This window comes from Theobroma cacao, chromosome 3, assembly GCF_000208745.1.
Source record: "Theobroma cacao cultivar B97-61/B2 chromosome 3, Criollo_cocoa_genome_V2, whole genome shotgun sequence".
Lineage (NCBI taxonomy): Eukaryota > Viridiplantae > Streptophyta > Magnoliopsida > Malvales > Malvaceae > Theobroma > Theobroma cacao.
The window spans coordinates 25,304,267-25,322,480 of record NC_030852.1 but is presented as its reverse complement, the minus strand read 5'-3'; the positions used below and the strand labels follow the sequence as shown (position 1 = coordinate 25,322,480).

The following is an 18,214-nucleotide window of genomic DNA, read 5'->3' as shown; positions in this document are numbered from 1 at the left end:
GTTTTAAAACTTCAATTGCATTTTTTAGATTATTTTATTTATCTTTTGAAACCCTCAGAAAGATTGAGGAAACATATCTTTAAAAAAAACAGAAAATCATATTTAAATATATAAATCTTATAAGCAAAATTTTATTAAGTCAACATTTTTGCTTCTAAATAACAAGATTAAACAAAAAATTATTCTTCTCCTAAAAACCATATCCCACCTCTCTTTATCATGATGTTGCAAAGAGAAATTCACTTTCACTTAAATGTTGATTTTGAAACCATTTTAAAATGGTTAGTAACATCCTATAAAAAAATGATTGATCATCGTTTAAATTTTTTTTTTCTTGGTGGGGTGCGCTAGGCCCGAGTAATAGTGCAACACTTGGGCGACGCTTGAAAGCCCCAATAGCAAGCTACAGTGGTGGGCTCTCCCCCTAAAAAAATTAATTTAATATCATGTGGACCAATGGCCAACGTATCAGATATTAAACCGATAAAAACAGATATTACACTTGATCTTAGCCAAAAGGCCGAGAAAGGTGATCTTCGTTTAAAATCTTGAAAACATAGATTTTAGTTCAAAATTGAAATATTTATATATAACATATCATATGAATAATGATTTTGGTTTAAATACCAGAAAGTATATGATTTAGTTTACAATCTCAGGTTTAAATTTATTATAAATTAACACCTCAAAAGAATTTTGGTTTTGATAGGAATCTGAAGTTTTATGAGTGCATTCAAAGGGGAAAAAAACCTAATATCCGTGGAAAAGAAACAATTATGGGCTTAATCTTGTTATTTAGAAGCAAAATTGTTGACTAAATAAAACTCTACTAAATAGATTTATTTATTTGAATCTTGTTTCCTTAATCTCTGAAGAATAAGAAAAAAATTTAAAAATTGCTCTTAAAGTTACAGAATTTTACAAAAACTAATTTAATCGAAGAAGAAGCATTGGAGAGAAATTGAAAAAAGGAGAACAAGAAAAAGAACGGTTGAGAGAGAGTTTATATTTGGTGCATTGACAGTATATAATTTTCATACATTGTATCATGCCTCCTTATTAAAAAATAAATTCAAAATTTTAAAGTACTTAAAAATAAATATTATTAATTTTTTTATAAAAATAAAAAAGATAAACTTTTTTTTAATCCCTCTAACTCTCTCTTATTCAATCTCTCCCTCTTTTTCCCTCAACAACAATAGATTCAAAATTCTAATTTTTTTTTGAAAAGTAAAATCCTAAATTCTTAATTTATTTTTTAATATTTATTTCACTCCTCTATTTGAAATTACTATAAAAAATGGTAATAGATAATGAAGTAATATTTTTTATTTGTTCAACAATGGCTGACTTTTGAATGAAAAAAAGAAATATAATTGCCTTTTGGGAAAATAGCACACAAAGACTTAGTAGAACTCAAAGAAGACATTCAAAGTTCACTGGAGATTATACAGGGCAAAACAAAAACCTACCGAGCACAACTTCTATTTAGATCTATAAATAGATGAATCTAAAAAACAGCGCTAAACAAAAATTCATTTTTTTTTTTTACAGCGTGAATCCTATAAGATTATCACATTGAAACTTCAAAATGATGTCTTCACAATGTGAGTTTAAACAATGTTCAAAAAGCCTCTTTTGTTAATCAAATAAGAGTGTTGAATAAATAATCACAATATATAGAAAATGGTAAACTAAGAAGAAGATTGAAATAAATATTATCTTTAAAAATCAAAATTAAGAATTTAGAGTTTTGAAATTATAAAATAAGAAGAAGAAAAGGCACCAGAGTATTTGACTTATTGTTTGGTGCATGATCTTTTCTAAAAAAGAATAAAGTTCGAATTTTCCTTCTTCAAATTAAAGAAAAAAAATGAGAGATTGGGTGAGATGGAGTTGGAGAAAGAAAAAAATTATTTTTATTTTATTAAAAAATAATGATATTTATTTTTAAGTTTTCAAAAGTTTTAAATTATTTTTTAGTAAGGTGGCGCCATTTGATTTCCTGATAGTGTATGGGAGCTATATACTATCAATGCATAAAATATAAATCCCGAGAGGATAAAAAAGTAAAAATATATTTTTTTTAATTGACCATTATAAATTTTTTAATATTTAATTTTAAATTCATAAAAAAATTTTATTTTATTTTATTTTATTAATAAGGTGGCACAATTTGATAAGTTGACGGTATATAAAAGCTACATATATCAGTGCATCATATATAAATATTTTTTGATCTTATAAAAAAGGTGAACACTACAGTAAGTTTAACCTTACTGTCAGGTCAATTAATAAAATTTTAAAAAAATAATAAAAACCTGTATAACAAGTTAATAGGTAAACAACATATTTAATTTTTAAATTTATCTATTTTAAGATAATATCGTAGATAATTTTTAAACTTATTTAGTTTATTTTAAGTTATTTAACATTTAATTTAATTTTATTTTTATTATAAATTATAAAAATATTATTATTTTAATATTAAAGTTATATTTAATTAATTTAATTCAATAAAATTTATTTACGTTAACTCTTACACATTTACATTAAGATTTTAAATCTGTTTCTTACATCTTCATTAGATTTTATGTCAATTCTTACAATTTTACAACAAACCCTTCTAATAGTAACTTTAAACTATAATTATTTTTATCTTTATTATTCTTTATTTAAAAATTAAAATTTGTATATTATTAAACACCTTTAATCCGAAAAAATAAATTTAAATATTTATTTTTTATTAAATTTAAATTATTTTTATTTAATTGACTTGTTACGTTAACTCTCACACACTTACATTAAGATTTAAAATTTAATTATTCCACATTTACAAGTTTTATGTCAATTCTTACAGTTTTACGTCAAGACTTTTTCATGTTAATTTTTAACTATAACTATTTTTATCCTTTTTATTATTTATTTAAAAATTAAAATTTGTATATCGTTAAACACTTTTAGCCCTAAAAAATAGAAATTTAAATATTTATTTTTTATTAAATTTAGATTTTTTTAGTTAATTGACTTGTTATGTTAACTCCCACACATTTACGTTACGATTTAAAATTTAGTTGTTTCATCTTTATAAGTTTTTACATCAATTCTTGCAATTTTACTCAATGCTTTTTTATGCCAATTTTGAACTATAATTATTTTTATCCATATTATTCTTTATTTAAAAATTAAAATTTGTATATGGTTAACACTTTAAGTATGAGAATATAAATTTAAATATTTATTTCTCATTAAATTTAAAATATTTTTGCTTAATTGACTTGTTACGTTAACTCTTACACACTTATCTTAAGATTTAAAATTTAATTATTTCACCTTTACAAGTTTTTACGTCAATTCTTATAGTTTTATGTTAAGACTTTTTCATGTTAACTTTGAACTATAATTATTTTTATTTTTATTGTTAGTTATTTAAAAATTAAAATTTGTATATCATTAAACACTTTTAACCGAGAATATAAATTTAAATATTTATTTTTTATTAAATTTAAATTATTTTTACTTAATTGACTTGTTACGTTAACTTTTACACACTTACGTTAAGATTTCAAATTTAGTTATTCCACCTTTACAAGTTTTTACGTTAATTCTTACGGTTTTACATCAAGGCTTTTCCATGTCAACTTTGAAATATAATTATTTGTATCCTTATTATTCTTTATTTAAAAATTAAAATTTGTACATTGTTAAATACTTTTAATTCGAGAATATAAATTTAAATATTTATTTTTTATTAAATTTAAATTTTTTTTACTTAATTGACTTGTTACGTTAAGATTTAAAATTTAGTTATTCCACCTTTACAAGTTTTTAAGTCAATTCTTATAATTTTATATCAAGACTTTTTTATGTTAACTTTGAACTATCATTATTTTTATCCTTATTATTTGTTATTTAAAAATTAAAATTTGTATATCGCTAAACACTTTTAACCCGAGAATATAAATTTAAATATTTACTTTTCATTATATTTAAATTGTTTTTACTTAATTGACTTGTTATGTTAACTCTCACACATTTACGTTAAAATTTAAAATTTAGTTATTTCACTTTTATAAGTTTTTACGTCAATTCTTAAAATTTTACATCAAACGCTTTTCCATGTCAACTTTGAATTATAATTATTTTTATCCTTATTATTGCTTATTTAAAAATTAAATTCATACATCATTAAACACTTTTAATCAAAGAATATAAATATAAATATTTATTTTTTATTAAATTTAAATTATTTTTACTTAATTGACTTGTTACGTTAACTCTTACGCACTTACATTAAGATTTAAAATTTAGTTATTTCACCTTTATAAGTTTTTACGTCAATTCTTATAATTTTACGTTAAGACTTTTTCATATCAACTTTAAATTATAATTATTTTCATCTTTGTTATTCTTTATTTAAAAATTAAAATTTGTACATCGTTAAACAATTTTAATCTGAGAATTTAAATTTAATTATTTATTTTTTATTAAATTTAAATTATTTTTACTTAATTGAGCTGTTATGTTAACTCTTACACACTTACGTTAAAATTTAAAATTTAGTTATTCCACTTTTACAAGTTTTTAAGTCAAGGCTTTTCTATTTCAACTTTTAATTATAATTATTTTTATCCTTATTATTCTTTATTTAAAAATTAAATTTTATATATCGTTAAACATTTTTAATTTGAGAATATAAATTTAAATATTTATTTTTCATTAAATTTATATTATTTTTACTTAATTGACTTGTTACATTAACTCTCACACATTTACGTTAAGATTTAAAATTTAGTTATTTCACTTTTACAAGTTTTTACGACAATTCTTACAATTTTACTTCAAGACTTTTTCATGTCAACTTTGAATTATAATTATTTTTATCCTTATTATTGTTTTTTAAAAATTAAAATTTGTACATCGTTAAACACTTTTAATCCGAGAATATGGATTTAAATAGTTACTTTTCATTAAATTTAAATTGTTTTTACTTAATTGACTTGTTACGTTAACTTTTACACACTTACGTTAAGATTTAAAATTTAGTTATCTCACATTTATAAGTTTTTTATATCAATTCTTACAGTTTTACGTCAAGGTTTTTTCATGTCAACTTTGAATAATTATTTTTATCCTTATTATTCTTTATTTAAAAATTAAAATTTGTACATCGTTAAACACTTTTAATCCGAGAATATAAATTTAAATATTTATTTTTTATTAAATTTAAATTATTTTAACTTAATTGACTTATTACGTTAACTTTTACACACTTGTGTTAAGATTTAAAATTTAGTTATTTCACCTTTACAAGTTTTTACGTCAATTCTTACAGTTTTACGTCAAGACTTTTCCATGTCAACTTTGAATTATAATTATTTTTATCCTTATTATTCTTTATTTAAAAATTAAAATTTGTATATCGTTAAACACTTTTAATTCGAAAATTTAAATTTAAATATTTATTTTTCATTAAATTGAAATTTTTTTACTTAATTGACTTGTTACGTTAACTCTCACACACTTACGTTAAGATTTAAAATTTAGTTATTTCACCTTTACAAGTTTTTATGTCAATTCTTACAGTTTTATGTGAAGGCTTTTCCATGTCAACTTTGAATTATAATTATTTTTATCCTTATTATTCTTTATTTAAAAATTAAAATTTGTACATCTTTAAACACTTTTAATCTGAGAATATAAATTCAAATATTTATTTTTCATTAAATTTAAATTGTTTTTACTTAATTGACTTGTTACATTAACTTTTACACACTTATGTTAAGATTTAAAATTTAGTTATTCTACTTTTACAAGTTTTTACATCAATTCTTACAGTTTTACATCAAAGCTTTTTCATGTCAACTTTGAACTATAATTATTTGTATCCTTCTTATTCTTAATTTAAAAGTTAAAAGTTTTATATCGTTAAACACTTTCAACCCGAGAATATATATTTAAATATTTATGTTTTCATTAAATTTAAAATTTTTAAACTTAATTCACTTGTTATGTTAACTCTCACATATTTACATTAAGATTTAAAATTTAATTATTTTTTCTTTATGAGTTTTTACGTAAATTTTTATTACTTTACGTTAATGATTTTTAATCGAATGTTTAGGCATTTTAATGACAACTTTAAATTACACGTGTTTTTATTTTTGTTGTTATGCATTTTTAATTTTGATTTTTTGATTTATTATAGTGTCAATCCTATTTATAATGTGAAATTTCAGCCATTGATTAAAAGTAAAGCAAATAAACGGTTTCTATTAAAACCCTAAAAAAAAGTCCATCAAAGGAGGGAATTTCCCCCATTAAAAAAATTTTCTGCCAAAGGTTGGAGGTGGAGGACTCTCATATTCACCTTCAATAACTAGACAATTTTGCTGTACTAGCTTTACAACAGTATGCCCATCCTTCATCAAATAGTTTGTAGAACAAAATACTATACCAATGCCAACTTCTATTATATCATTGTAGAGTCCATTAAAGAGATGACTCTCCCCCACTAAGGGAGTTTTTTGCCAAACGTTGGAGATGGTCTTCACAAGCATTATAAAGCAATTTCTATTGGCACCCTAACGTTTGGTTTGCTTACCACTATCTTATCAATTGTCTATTTTGCTGTGCGTGCTGAGTCCTCTTCAACTTTGCTCTCCCCACAACGCTCACCTTATGTAGGTATTGTTAATAATAATATTCAATCCTTATACCCAAAATGCGACACCTAGCACCCTATATACTAAACCTTAAACCATTAAATTATACTAACTTTGGTATTGTGAATTGATAATTTTGATTATACTAATTTTATACTTAGCCTCCAATATTATTATAGTGTAGTAAGTTTTTTATTTCTCCAATATTATTATAATGTAGTAAGTTTTTTATTTAATATTTCATGAGTATTTAAGGTTGTAATTATATATTATTTATGTTTAATATGTGTAGGTGAATGGAGAGTGAAGAAAATAATTTGTCAGATGCAAAATATTTGCATGAACTTTCAAAAGATGATATACTGAGTTTGGAGTTTGATGATTTAGAAGATGTTTATGAATTTTATAAAGCATATGCTTATGCCATAGGCTTTGGTGTTCGTAAAGATAGTTGTAGGCGAAACAAAGATGGAATTGAAGTTATGAAGCATTTTGCTTGTTTGAAAGAAGGACATAGGGTTGAAAAATGGAAAAAGCTAGAGAACCGGATGCGAGAACCTAAAAGTTCATCTAGAACAGATTGCAAGGCTAACATTCGGGTCATTCTAAACAAAGATACAGGAAAATGGTATGTTTCACATTGTGAACTTAAACATAATCATCATATGGTAAATCTCGCTCAAATAGGTTTCATTCGTTCGAATAGGCATATTAAAGTAGCTGATGTCTGTGAAGCAAAAGCTATGAAAGTTGCAGGTATCAAAACATGTCAAGTGATGAATGTTTTTGCAGCTCAAGCAAGGGGCATTCAAAATGTTGGTTTTACGCATAAAGATTTTTATAATCGTATGGTGGCTGAAGAACATGCTGAGGTAAATGATGGTGAAGTTCAAGTGACGTTGTTATATTTTGGAGTGAAAAAGGAAATAGATAGTGGATTCTACATGACGCACACGACTTATGATGATAACAAATTGAAGAATTTATTTTGGGCTGATTCTGTATCAAGATCAAATTATGCTTGTTTTGGTGATGTTTTGGCATTTGACACAACTTATAAGAAAAACACATTTAATTTGCCTCTTTTGGTTTTCATTGATGTGAACTATCATCATATGACCACCATTTTTGCATTAGCATTGCTCACAAATGAAGATGCTGAAAGCTATATTTGGGCTTTATCCACATTTTTAGAATGTATGATGAACAAAAAGCCAATATCTGTGGTTATTGATGAAGATAGAGCTATGAGAAAGGCATTGAAAATGGCATTCCCTAGAGTACAACACAGGCTATGCTCTTGGTATCTTGCTAGTAATGCCCAAGCAAACATACCACTACCTGGATTCGTTCAGAATTTTAAAGCTTGCATAAAATCTTGGTGGACGATTAATAAGTTTGAAAGAGAATGGAAAGAGATGGTAAAAAAATTTGCATTACAAGGACATCAATGGATAGATGAGATGTATAAAAAGAAGCATATGTGGGCCCAATCACACTTGAGTGGTCATTTTTTCAGAATAATTACGAGTACATCACGTTACGAAGGTTTGAATTCTTTTATAGCTTTTGTTGCAAAAGAGAGGAAGACGTTATTGGAGTTTGTTAGAGCAATTGAAGATGAAATTAAAAATATTCGAAATAATGAGATTGGTGAAGATTACATATCCATCCATACAGAGCCAGTTTCAAGCCAAATTTTCAAAGATATTGAAAAGCATGTTGCAAGTGTTTATACAAGAAGAACATTCAAAAAGTTTATAGATGAAATGTGTCTACAACAATTGTTTTATCATGAATGTCGCATTGATGATGTGCCATCTATACGGGTATACCATTTGATGAAGTATGGAGATCTTTCTGAGCGAATACGTGTGGAGTTTCATGTAGATGATTATAAAATGCTCATGTCTTAAATTTGAAATAAATGGTATACCATGTCCACATATCATTCATGTGATGATTTTAGAGCAATTATATAGGATCCCTTTGAATCTCATAATGAAAAGATGGACAGAAAATGCCAACGATGATGCACTTGCAGTTATGGACAATAATGTTGATCCTAAGTACCAGACAATGCTACGGTACGCTTCTCTAAGCTCTCATTGTAATAGGTTATGTCATGTAGCTTCTCAATTCGTCGAGACATTTAACAAAGCAAGGAGTGAAATAGCTAATTTAACAAGACGATATGAAGAGATGTGCAAAGTCAATATAGATGGAATTTCTAATTTGACAAAACATGTTCATGATCTTACTAGAGTGAAAGCTAAGGGCAAAATTGGAGCTAAAATTGAAAAGAAAAAAAAGCCACGAAAATGTGGCAATTGCACAAAAGAAGGTCACACAAGGAATAAATGTCCACAACTAGAGCTAACACTTCGTAGTTTGGACTCAAGCAGTTGCCTTCTTAATGATAATGATGTTGATGTATATGAGAAAAATAACGAAGTATGGCCATCTCAATTGGGAACACTTTTTGGTGGTTATTCATTAGAGGTATAATAATATAACATATATTATTATTAAACGACTAATGATGATAATTATTACATATTTGTTTTATTTATTATCTATTCTGTTTTGTTACAGGAAGAATAACGCATAAAAATGACAATGAGGTTGGGATTCTTTTTGTCATACTCATTCTCTACCTCATTGAATCTATTTGTTGATACAGGTATCATAAACTTTGATTGAAAAATAAAAGTACAATAGTTTGTTTGTTCTAACCTTGTTCTCTTGTTCTATTAGTTTACTATTTGGCATGATGATATTGTTTTTATATATATACATATATAAACAATAAAAGCTTGCTCTATTTAGATGATGATGACCTTTGATATCATCTTTTTTTCCTCTTGGAATTGAAGATTAGATGTTATCCTATTAAGTGCAGTATAAGTCAAGATTCTTTCTGACATGGCATTTTATTTTATTTTTAGAAGACTATCTTTATAGGCATTTTATTAGTTTTGTAATTTTTCTTGATATTCCATGCTTTGAGTATGGTCTGTTTTATTGTTTTTCTGTTATCAATATTATCCATTTCCTTAACGTGTTGTAGTGTGTAATAGCTGCGATGTTTTCCTGTTATCAATATTATCCATTTCCTTAACAGGTTTTTACTGAAAGCTACTTTTGTGTGGCAGGAGCACTTATGGGCCTTCTAAAACCTGGAAGGATGAGCATGTTTGGGACACTACTGGTAATCTGGGGTCTTGTCAAGGTTTAAGGATGAGCTCGCTGGATGACTTCAAGTCAATACTTATAAAAGAAGCTTTAGTTTATGACGTTTACTTTTTATTTTGTTTTGATTTGGGAGAAGAGTATTTGAACTTTACAATTTCGAGTGGGAGATACATGCATAGACTATTATTAAATATTTAGGTATTTTGATAAGAAATTGAAACAAATAGGTGATTTGTACAAAAGAGTCTAAGTTAAGTTGTTAGATTATAACTTGGATATTGTTTAGTTTGGTATGTCAAATGTTTAAGCTTTTACCTCATCACGGGGCGCAATGCATAAACAAATTTTTTGCCAAATAGAACTTATAGCGCTATAGCGCTGTGCCCACTCCCCAAACAAAACTTACAGTGCTGCAGCACCAAGTTCTCAACGTTGTAGCGCTGTCCAGTACCATTCCTACGAGGCAGTAGCATCAGAGTTGCAGCTCCAAGTCTGTAACACTGCAATGTTATCGTCAGCAACACAAACCTTCCACCAAGCAGTATACTTGGCGCTGCAGCGCTGCACTTTCAGCACTGCAACACTATCTAGTGAAGTAACACTGCCTTTGGCAGTGAAGTCAGCGTTGTAGCGCTGACTTAAATGAAGAAGTCTGCAGCGCTAACATAAATGTTCAATAAAAAGGTACATTTTAGTCAACTCATATAGATAGATCCTAAGCAAAACTAAGTAGGCAGGGAGTCTTTAATTTTTAGTTGTTCACTGCATTGTTTGCAATACTTTCTCTTAGGGAGAAGTTGAATGTCATGTTACTAAATGTTTTAAGTATAAGTACTCCTACATCAAAAACTCTTTCATGGCCCTTAGCCTCAGAAACCAACTCTACTTTGAAACAAAGTTCACAAAGTTTGGCAAGGTTAGTTTGGCCAAATTGTTCATTGTTTGATGGATAATTGTATTTTGCTTTCAGTGTAGTTCTTCTAATCTACTATTGAGAGCAATAATAATTGACATTGCTTACACGCAGCAATGAAACCTTGGCCTCGTTGATCGTTACATTGGTACCAGATTTTGCAACAGTGATGTTGAACCCCTCCAAATAAGTCTCTAGCACTATCCGCTCTAGAATATTGCAAGGCACGATAAGCCTTAAAAAGATTGATGGATACACACTCCAATTACCCATAAATGGCTTTATCATTTCATTAGAAGGAACACAGATTGTAAGCTTCACATTGGCTTATGGGCTTTCCAATTGGGAGTCAAGAAAACATGCCATGTATAACTCATAGAATATCAAAAGCTATCCCATTATATTAATAGTTAAAATAAGAGTTCTTAAGTGATGCATGAGAGAATCAATAACTAAAACCAAAGAATTATAAGACTTTAGTGAAGTGGTAATAATAAGTTTTGATTTCCTTTCGTCAATAAAAGAAATATCGCTTGTAACTTTATAAAAGATAATTCTGCCAAGTGACATCTACCTCAAAATTGAAAAATAATAAAACAACTTCAATTTAATAATATTATAAAAGATGCGTTTGCTAACGACCTCTTTTAATAACATTAAAACTTTGTCAAACTATTAATACAACAATAAAGTCAAATAATGAAAAAGAATTTATTATTGATGAATAATTCATACATTAATAAATGAAACATAAGCTTAAAGTCGTTTTTTTAATCCTCTTTTATATTTTCTGATTGCATCATAATCGATGTTCTTATTATGCAAACCATTATGAATAACATTCATCACAACTGAACGACTTTTGTTATTAGGGTGCTTAATAAGATAAGCCAACAAAAGAGATCGATCCAATTCCTCTACACCCTGCAAAAAGCAAATAATATTAAAAAATATTTATTGAGTATGAAATGAAACATAATGGACTTACCACTTCATGGTAGGTATTGAGGTGCACAATTGTGCATAAACTTGCATACATACATGCCACAATAATAACTACAAAAATTATAAAATTTGAGGATCAAATTAAGATATATGTTTTAATAAAATCAAATATTTTATTATGCATTTACCTGTTTGATTGTCGTGGAACATCATTGGGGACAACAATTTCCCAACAGGTTTCTTTACTAGCAAATAAAGTTCCTTTGAAAAGCTTTTCAAAATATGCGACCTGCATAAATTTCAAATATATGTACATGAAAAAAATCATACAATTTATATAAAAGAAGCATGTAAATTAATACATTCTATTAAATTGGTTGTTTATCACTTTTTTTATCGCATTCAATCTTCTGGTTTCACCTCCGGATAATGGTAAAAAGTCAAACACTTTAATAACCTTCTCTTTTAAGTTTAATACACATAAATACCAATGCATATTACTGTCCTTCATTGGCACAAAGATATGAAAAATACATAATATAAAATTCAAAATAATTAAAAAACAATTACATGAACTAAAACTATTTTTATTAAATATTCATCATTATATTGCAATAAACTTATGTATATACAATTTATTTTTTTAAAATTATAATACTGCTTCCATTGAATAAGAGGGAATAAAGAAATTCCCTTAACATTACAAAAAAAAACACTTCTGATCTATTGGATCATATGCCCACAAAAACCATCAAGGTATACCCCTCCAATACAATATGTAAACAAACAAAAACTTACCCAAATTCCAGCTTTACAACCATGAAACTTAGATATAAAAAATCTATACCCCCTATCCACACACAATCAATAAATTAATGTTAAAGTCTATACACAAAATAAAACAACATGAACAAATCATCAAAAGCATCATCAACACCACCCTATGCCTATCCACAATTTCCATGGTGTATGTATCCACATTTTGATCAATAATATTAGCCAGCATAATGAAATCCAAGTGCAAAATTATAAAACCTATATTGGACCAGGCCATTACAAAACATAAAAATAAATGTTGAACAAATTTATATTACTATTTCACAATTTTGTATGGAACTCGTGTATGACTGGAGACCTCGTTGGTTTCAATTTTTAAAGTCAATTGTTGGATTGCGTAGGATACAATCCTATTGCAATACAAAAACCATCATACCTGTTGCTAGCATACATAATTCATTAAATTACGTAATCAAAATAATTGAAAAATTATAATATATTTGATAAAAATATTAATGAAATTGATATCTTACTGAAATAAAACATGACATATACCATCTTGTCCAAAGGTTTGATTCTTGCTTGACGTTTAGCATGCACGCATAACCCACCATATTAATTACCTTCAACCATTTTTTTTGGTCAAAAATTGAAAAAAAAACTGCAAACATACCCATATATATATATATAACCATAATGAACAATTCAACTTATTGTATCATCAAGCCACTTCCTTGGTTCCAATGTCATCATCTCAGTCCTAATTGCATATGTATCAATGAAATCAACAATTTTCTCCTCACTACGTTAAGAAATAATTAATCAGCAGTTTTTATTAAGAAAAACAAAATATGCAAAAACTATTGAAACTACCTGTTTGAATGTTTATTTGAAATACCCTATACGTTGATATGGTGATAAATAAAGTTGATCGAATGCAAATTGAGGTCAATTAAAATGTTTAAAAGTGATAAAAGACGAAAAGAGTAGTTTAGGATAAAATATTTCGCAAGTGAGAAAATAATAATAATTTTATCGGAGGAGAATTTGTGAGATAAAAAGGCGATTTGGAAGTCAAGTGAGGCATAATAAGGTATTTTGGGTACAAAAGAGACAAGATAAAATTTTTAGAATAAAATAATATTTTATTAATAAAATAATATTAAAATATTAATATTTAGCCTGATATCGAAATCAGTCATGAAGAAAGATCATATGGTTGATTCGAGTTGGGGAGAACATGACAAGCCCGACTCTATAAAATATTTATCATGACATACATGTGATGGATAACATGTTTGCATGCTAAGAGAGTCTCGAAAAATTTACAAAAGTCGGTATTGTACCTAGACGTACAACAAAATTGATTTAAGCCTCGAATTAGATCAAATAGAGAATTCACGATGAAATTAAGAATTTTAAAGTCCTAGAATGGTTTAATATGGTGATTCGGAGTTCGAGGATCAATTTGGAGTCAAACCGGAATTTTCGCTATCTAGGGGTAAAATGGTCATTTGCCACCTGGAGACAAAATGAAAATTTTAGGAAAGATTTTTTTTTGGCCCCATTTGACTTATTGGAGTATAATTTGACTTATTGGAGTAAGATTTGAGGTTTAGAAGTGAAAAATTTTAAGTTCGGTATAATTTAGAGTAAAAAGGTAAAATGGTAATTTTGCCACCCCAGGGGCAAAATTGTAATTTTCCACCACCAAGACATTTTTTCAGCACATGGTCTTCCTTTATCCTCATTTTGACCATTGACTAATTGTGTGGTGGAGATAAAAAGGATTAAAATTTTTAAAATTTTAAAAACGGGCCAATGACATGATGCCATGTGTCATGCCTTTATTAATTTATTATTTTCCTTTTTAAAAGGCACAAAATCAGCCCATCTTCCACCCCATGGCCGGCCAAACCAGCAAGAAGAGAGAGAAAAAAAAAACAAAACCCTAGAGAGAGAAAATCAAAGAAAAAGTGTGAATTTTCAAGGAAATTAAGTGAAAAAGGTGAGATTTTTTCTATTAAGCTTGAGTTTTCTTATTCCCAAGCATTTCTCTTTATTTTCCATGATTAAATTACATGTTTTCATGATGAATTCAATTCTGAAAAAATGGGTTAGGAGAGAGAAAGTTGTTGGATTTATTTGATTTTAATTTATGTTAGTGTTTTTAGTTAGTTTAGCATATTTAGAAACAAAACAACAAGAAAAGAATTTATTTTCTCCCCCAACCATTAATGGCTGAATTTACCATGTAGTGAGTGAGGATGAGTTTGATTTTATTCTAGGAGAATTGGTTAAGGAATAATGAATTATGAGCCTAGAAAAATAATGGGAATTTTCGGAGCAAAAATACGAATTTTTACCCACTAGGGGTATTTTCGTAATTTGCTGTTGGGACTGATAATTTGCATCACACTGAGGGACATTAAGTTAATTTGGGTGCAATTGAGGTATAGAAACTGAAAAGAATTAAATTGGAGTTTAAACGAACCCGTTAGGAATTTAATCGGGTGATAAGACGAATTAGGCTAATACCGGATTTAGATAGTTACCAGTGCATTTTTGCATTCCATATCATGCATTGGTAGTCCAAATTAGTTTAATTTTGATTTAGTACCAACTTAGTGAAATTCTCGATTTTGTACTGTGTCAAGGTGGTGAGTCCTCCAATAAAGGCAAGGAAATTGCATCCGAGGACCAGTAGACAGAGTGCTTCGAAAGTCTGCATTCTAGACATTGTGAGTAAACTTATTATCGTCTTAATTATCTAGAGTAGTTTTATACAACTATGTGATTTTATGAAAAATGGGTTTAAATGGTAAATTGTTATGTTTTAAGGGAAATTGTGATTTTATAAAATGATTTTATAAATTTTCTGGAAAATCGAATATTGGTTTTGAAAATAGAGTAATTGGAGACTGCTAGTTTGTGTTGCAAATTTATGGTTTTGAATTGAATGGCTTATGACAATAAATGAGCATGAATGGCTAAACTGATTTTGGTGTTATAATTATTTATACTGTGTATTCAGCCTTGAGAGGCTAGGTTGCGATAAATTGCCATGTCATGCTAGAATGAATTTTATTGATTGGTGGATTATATATTAATTATTTACTGCAGAGGGGGTTCCGTGGACCAGCCTATTAGAGGGGCACGGTAAACTCCATTATATTATTACCTCGAACGGAGAGGCGCGTAGGGTATCTCCTGGGGTATAGCTTAGGGTTCACTTCACGCCAAACCACCACGTGAAGGGGAACTCAGCCAACGCCAAGGAACGGCTGTATTTTTCTCAAACAAAAATATATTTTAAGTGTATACAAAATTTTAACAGCCTTGGCGGACTCGGTTAGATGCCCTGCGCAAGGTATCACCGAGTATGAGTTTTGGCACGAGCCAAAGTTTTAAGAAATTCATAAGCCAAGTTGATTACTCGATTTTTATGGATTGATTTTATTTGGTTGAAATGAGTTGAAAGGTAATGAAATTACAGTATGATGATTTATTTTAATTGTCTCCATTTACTCGACTTTAGATAGTTTAGATGGTATCTGTTTACTCACTGGGATTTTATAATCTCACCACCCTCATTTCCTCACATTTCAGGCTCAGGGAATTTCGTAGTTAGCTGACTTGAACAAGGACCTTCATTTGGACTCGAATCGGTAAAAGCTGTAGGTTTCCAGCTTCCGATGCATTTTGGATAGATGTGGGCCCACGTGTCACTGTAAAAGAAATTTTATGCTTTGGTTATTTGCTTTATAGTATATATGAATATAATTAACTTTTACGCTATAAGAATTATGTACCGATAGTTTTATGAAAATTATTTTACAAGAAAATAATTTATTTTATTGAATATTTTTATTATATTCAAATGGTCAAATTTTCACTTCAAATGAACGTTTTAGATACTGAATTTGTTTTTAAATCATTAAATATATATTATCTGCTTACCTACTACATTTTTAGCAAGTTTTCAGATTTTCAAAAGAAAATGAAATGATGAAAATGCCCCTGTGAGCTAGAAAACAAAATATGTTCTGATTTGAAAATGATTTGTAATCCCTTGAATTTTGATATTTGATAACTATTGCTCACCGGGGAAGTGCGAAAGCTGATACGAGAGCCTTGCGGGGTTTCGATAGGCATTCGAGGTGAAGAATATCTGTCGAGGCCTCGCGGCGGCTGTCACGGGCCCGATGGGGAGTTCCGGGTCGTGACATTATTCCAGACATAGTTGCATATATCGTTTAAATCATTGGGTAGTTTATAAGGTGATGAAACACTTGGACTCCGTGGACAAACCTTTATAACAATATAAATTTCATTACAATATTAGTATAAAAAAATTCAACAAAATAGAAAAAATGTTATTATCTTAATACCTTTGACTTAGACTTCTTAATTGTATTTTTATGTACTTTCTCCTTAACATTAGGGATTTGATATGGCAAATGTTCTTTATTCACCAATGTAGTAGCAAAAGATGCCGCATCTAGTAGATACTCTTTATCACCTTCACTGGAACGAATCGAAACTATTTCAACTTTCTCTAAGGCCTATAAGAATTATTAGCACAGTGTAGCAAATTTTGAATAAGCTATTTAAAAACAAATATTCTTTGCAAACTCTTTGTTAGCAAATAATTCATGCATATCATTCAATCGAAATAAATAATTAGTAATTTATATTCATACCTTTATATGTTCCTTTCTAGTTATTTATCTCTTTACTTTGTCTGTCATAGGAGCTGTTGGAGATGACATATTTTCCTTCAAAGTAGGGCATGGAGATGAAAAACATTTATCATTTACTATTAACGGATGATACAAAGTCAATTCCTTTGGAAACTCTTTAGGTGATTCATTGGGAAAATCCTGGATAGTATTATAGTTTTCCAAGTTATCACAAAATAAAACAGTATTAGACCATCTTTCATTGGCTGTTGGTGCATTGGATTGACCATAATTTGAACCATTTTCCTTACATAAAAATTATTTTCTTACGTGTTCATCTCTCGTAGGATTACAACCATGTGATGTAGTGCAAATAAATTTGGACACACAAAACTCTTTAAATCGAATAGCTTTAATATCAGCCTTTATAGTCGCTATATCATTTTTTAAGCTAACGAAAACCTCATACTCCCGTTGCTTCTCTTTTTCTTTCAGCTTTTAATTATTTTTATCATACTCCAATAATTCTTTCACTTTTTTAATTTCACACTTTAAACTCTCATACTCTTGTTGCTTCTCTTTTTCTTTCAGCTTTTGATTATTTTTATCGTACTCCATCAATCCCTCCAACTTTTCAATTTCACACTTCAAATGCTCATACTCCCGTTGTTTCTCTTTTTCTTTCAAGTTTTGACTATTTTTATCATACTCTAATAATCTCTTCAACTTTTCAATTTCACACTTCGAACTCTCATTGAAATACCCCATACTTTGATATGGTGATAAATAAAGTTGATCGAATGCAAATTGAGGTCAATTAAAATGTTTAGAAGTGATAAGAGACGAAAGGAATAGTTTAGGATAAAATATTTCGCAAGTGAGAAAATAATAACAATTTTATCGGAGGAGAATTTGTGAGATAAAAGGCGATTTGGAAGTCAAGTGAGGCATAATAAGGCATTTTAGGTACCAAGGAGACAAGATAAGATTTTTAGAATAAAATAATATTTTATGAATAAAAAATATTAAAATATTAA

The 18,214-nt window shown here is 28.0% G+C and overlaps 1 protein-coding gene across 1 annotated transcript; it reads left to right on the top strand.

Moving 5' to 3' along the window:
- On the top strand, positions 6,962-8,581 carry LOC108661175 (protein FAR1-RELATED SEQUENCE 5-like). Its single transcript, XM_018117087.1, has one exon. It carries the CDS (start codon positions 6,962-6,964, stop codon positions 8,579-8,581), a length of 1,620 nt encoding a protein of 539 aa, XP_017972576.1.

Coding starts and splice junctions, on each gene's coding strand:
- LOC108661175 (XM_018117087.1), top strand. CDS start 6,962: ATGGAGAGTGAAGAAAATAATTTGTCAGATGCAAAATATTTGCATGAA.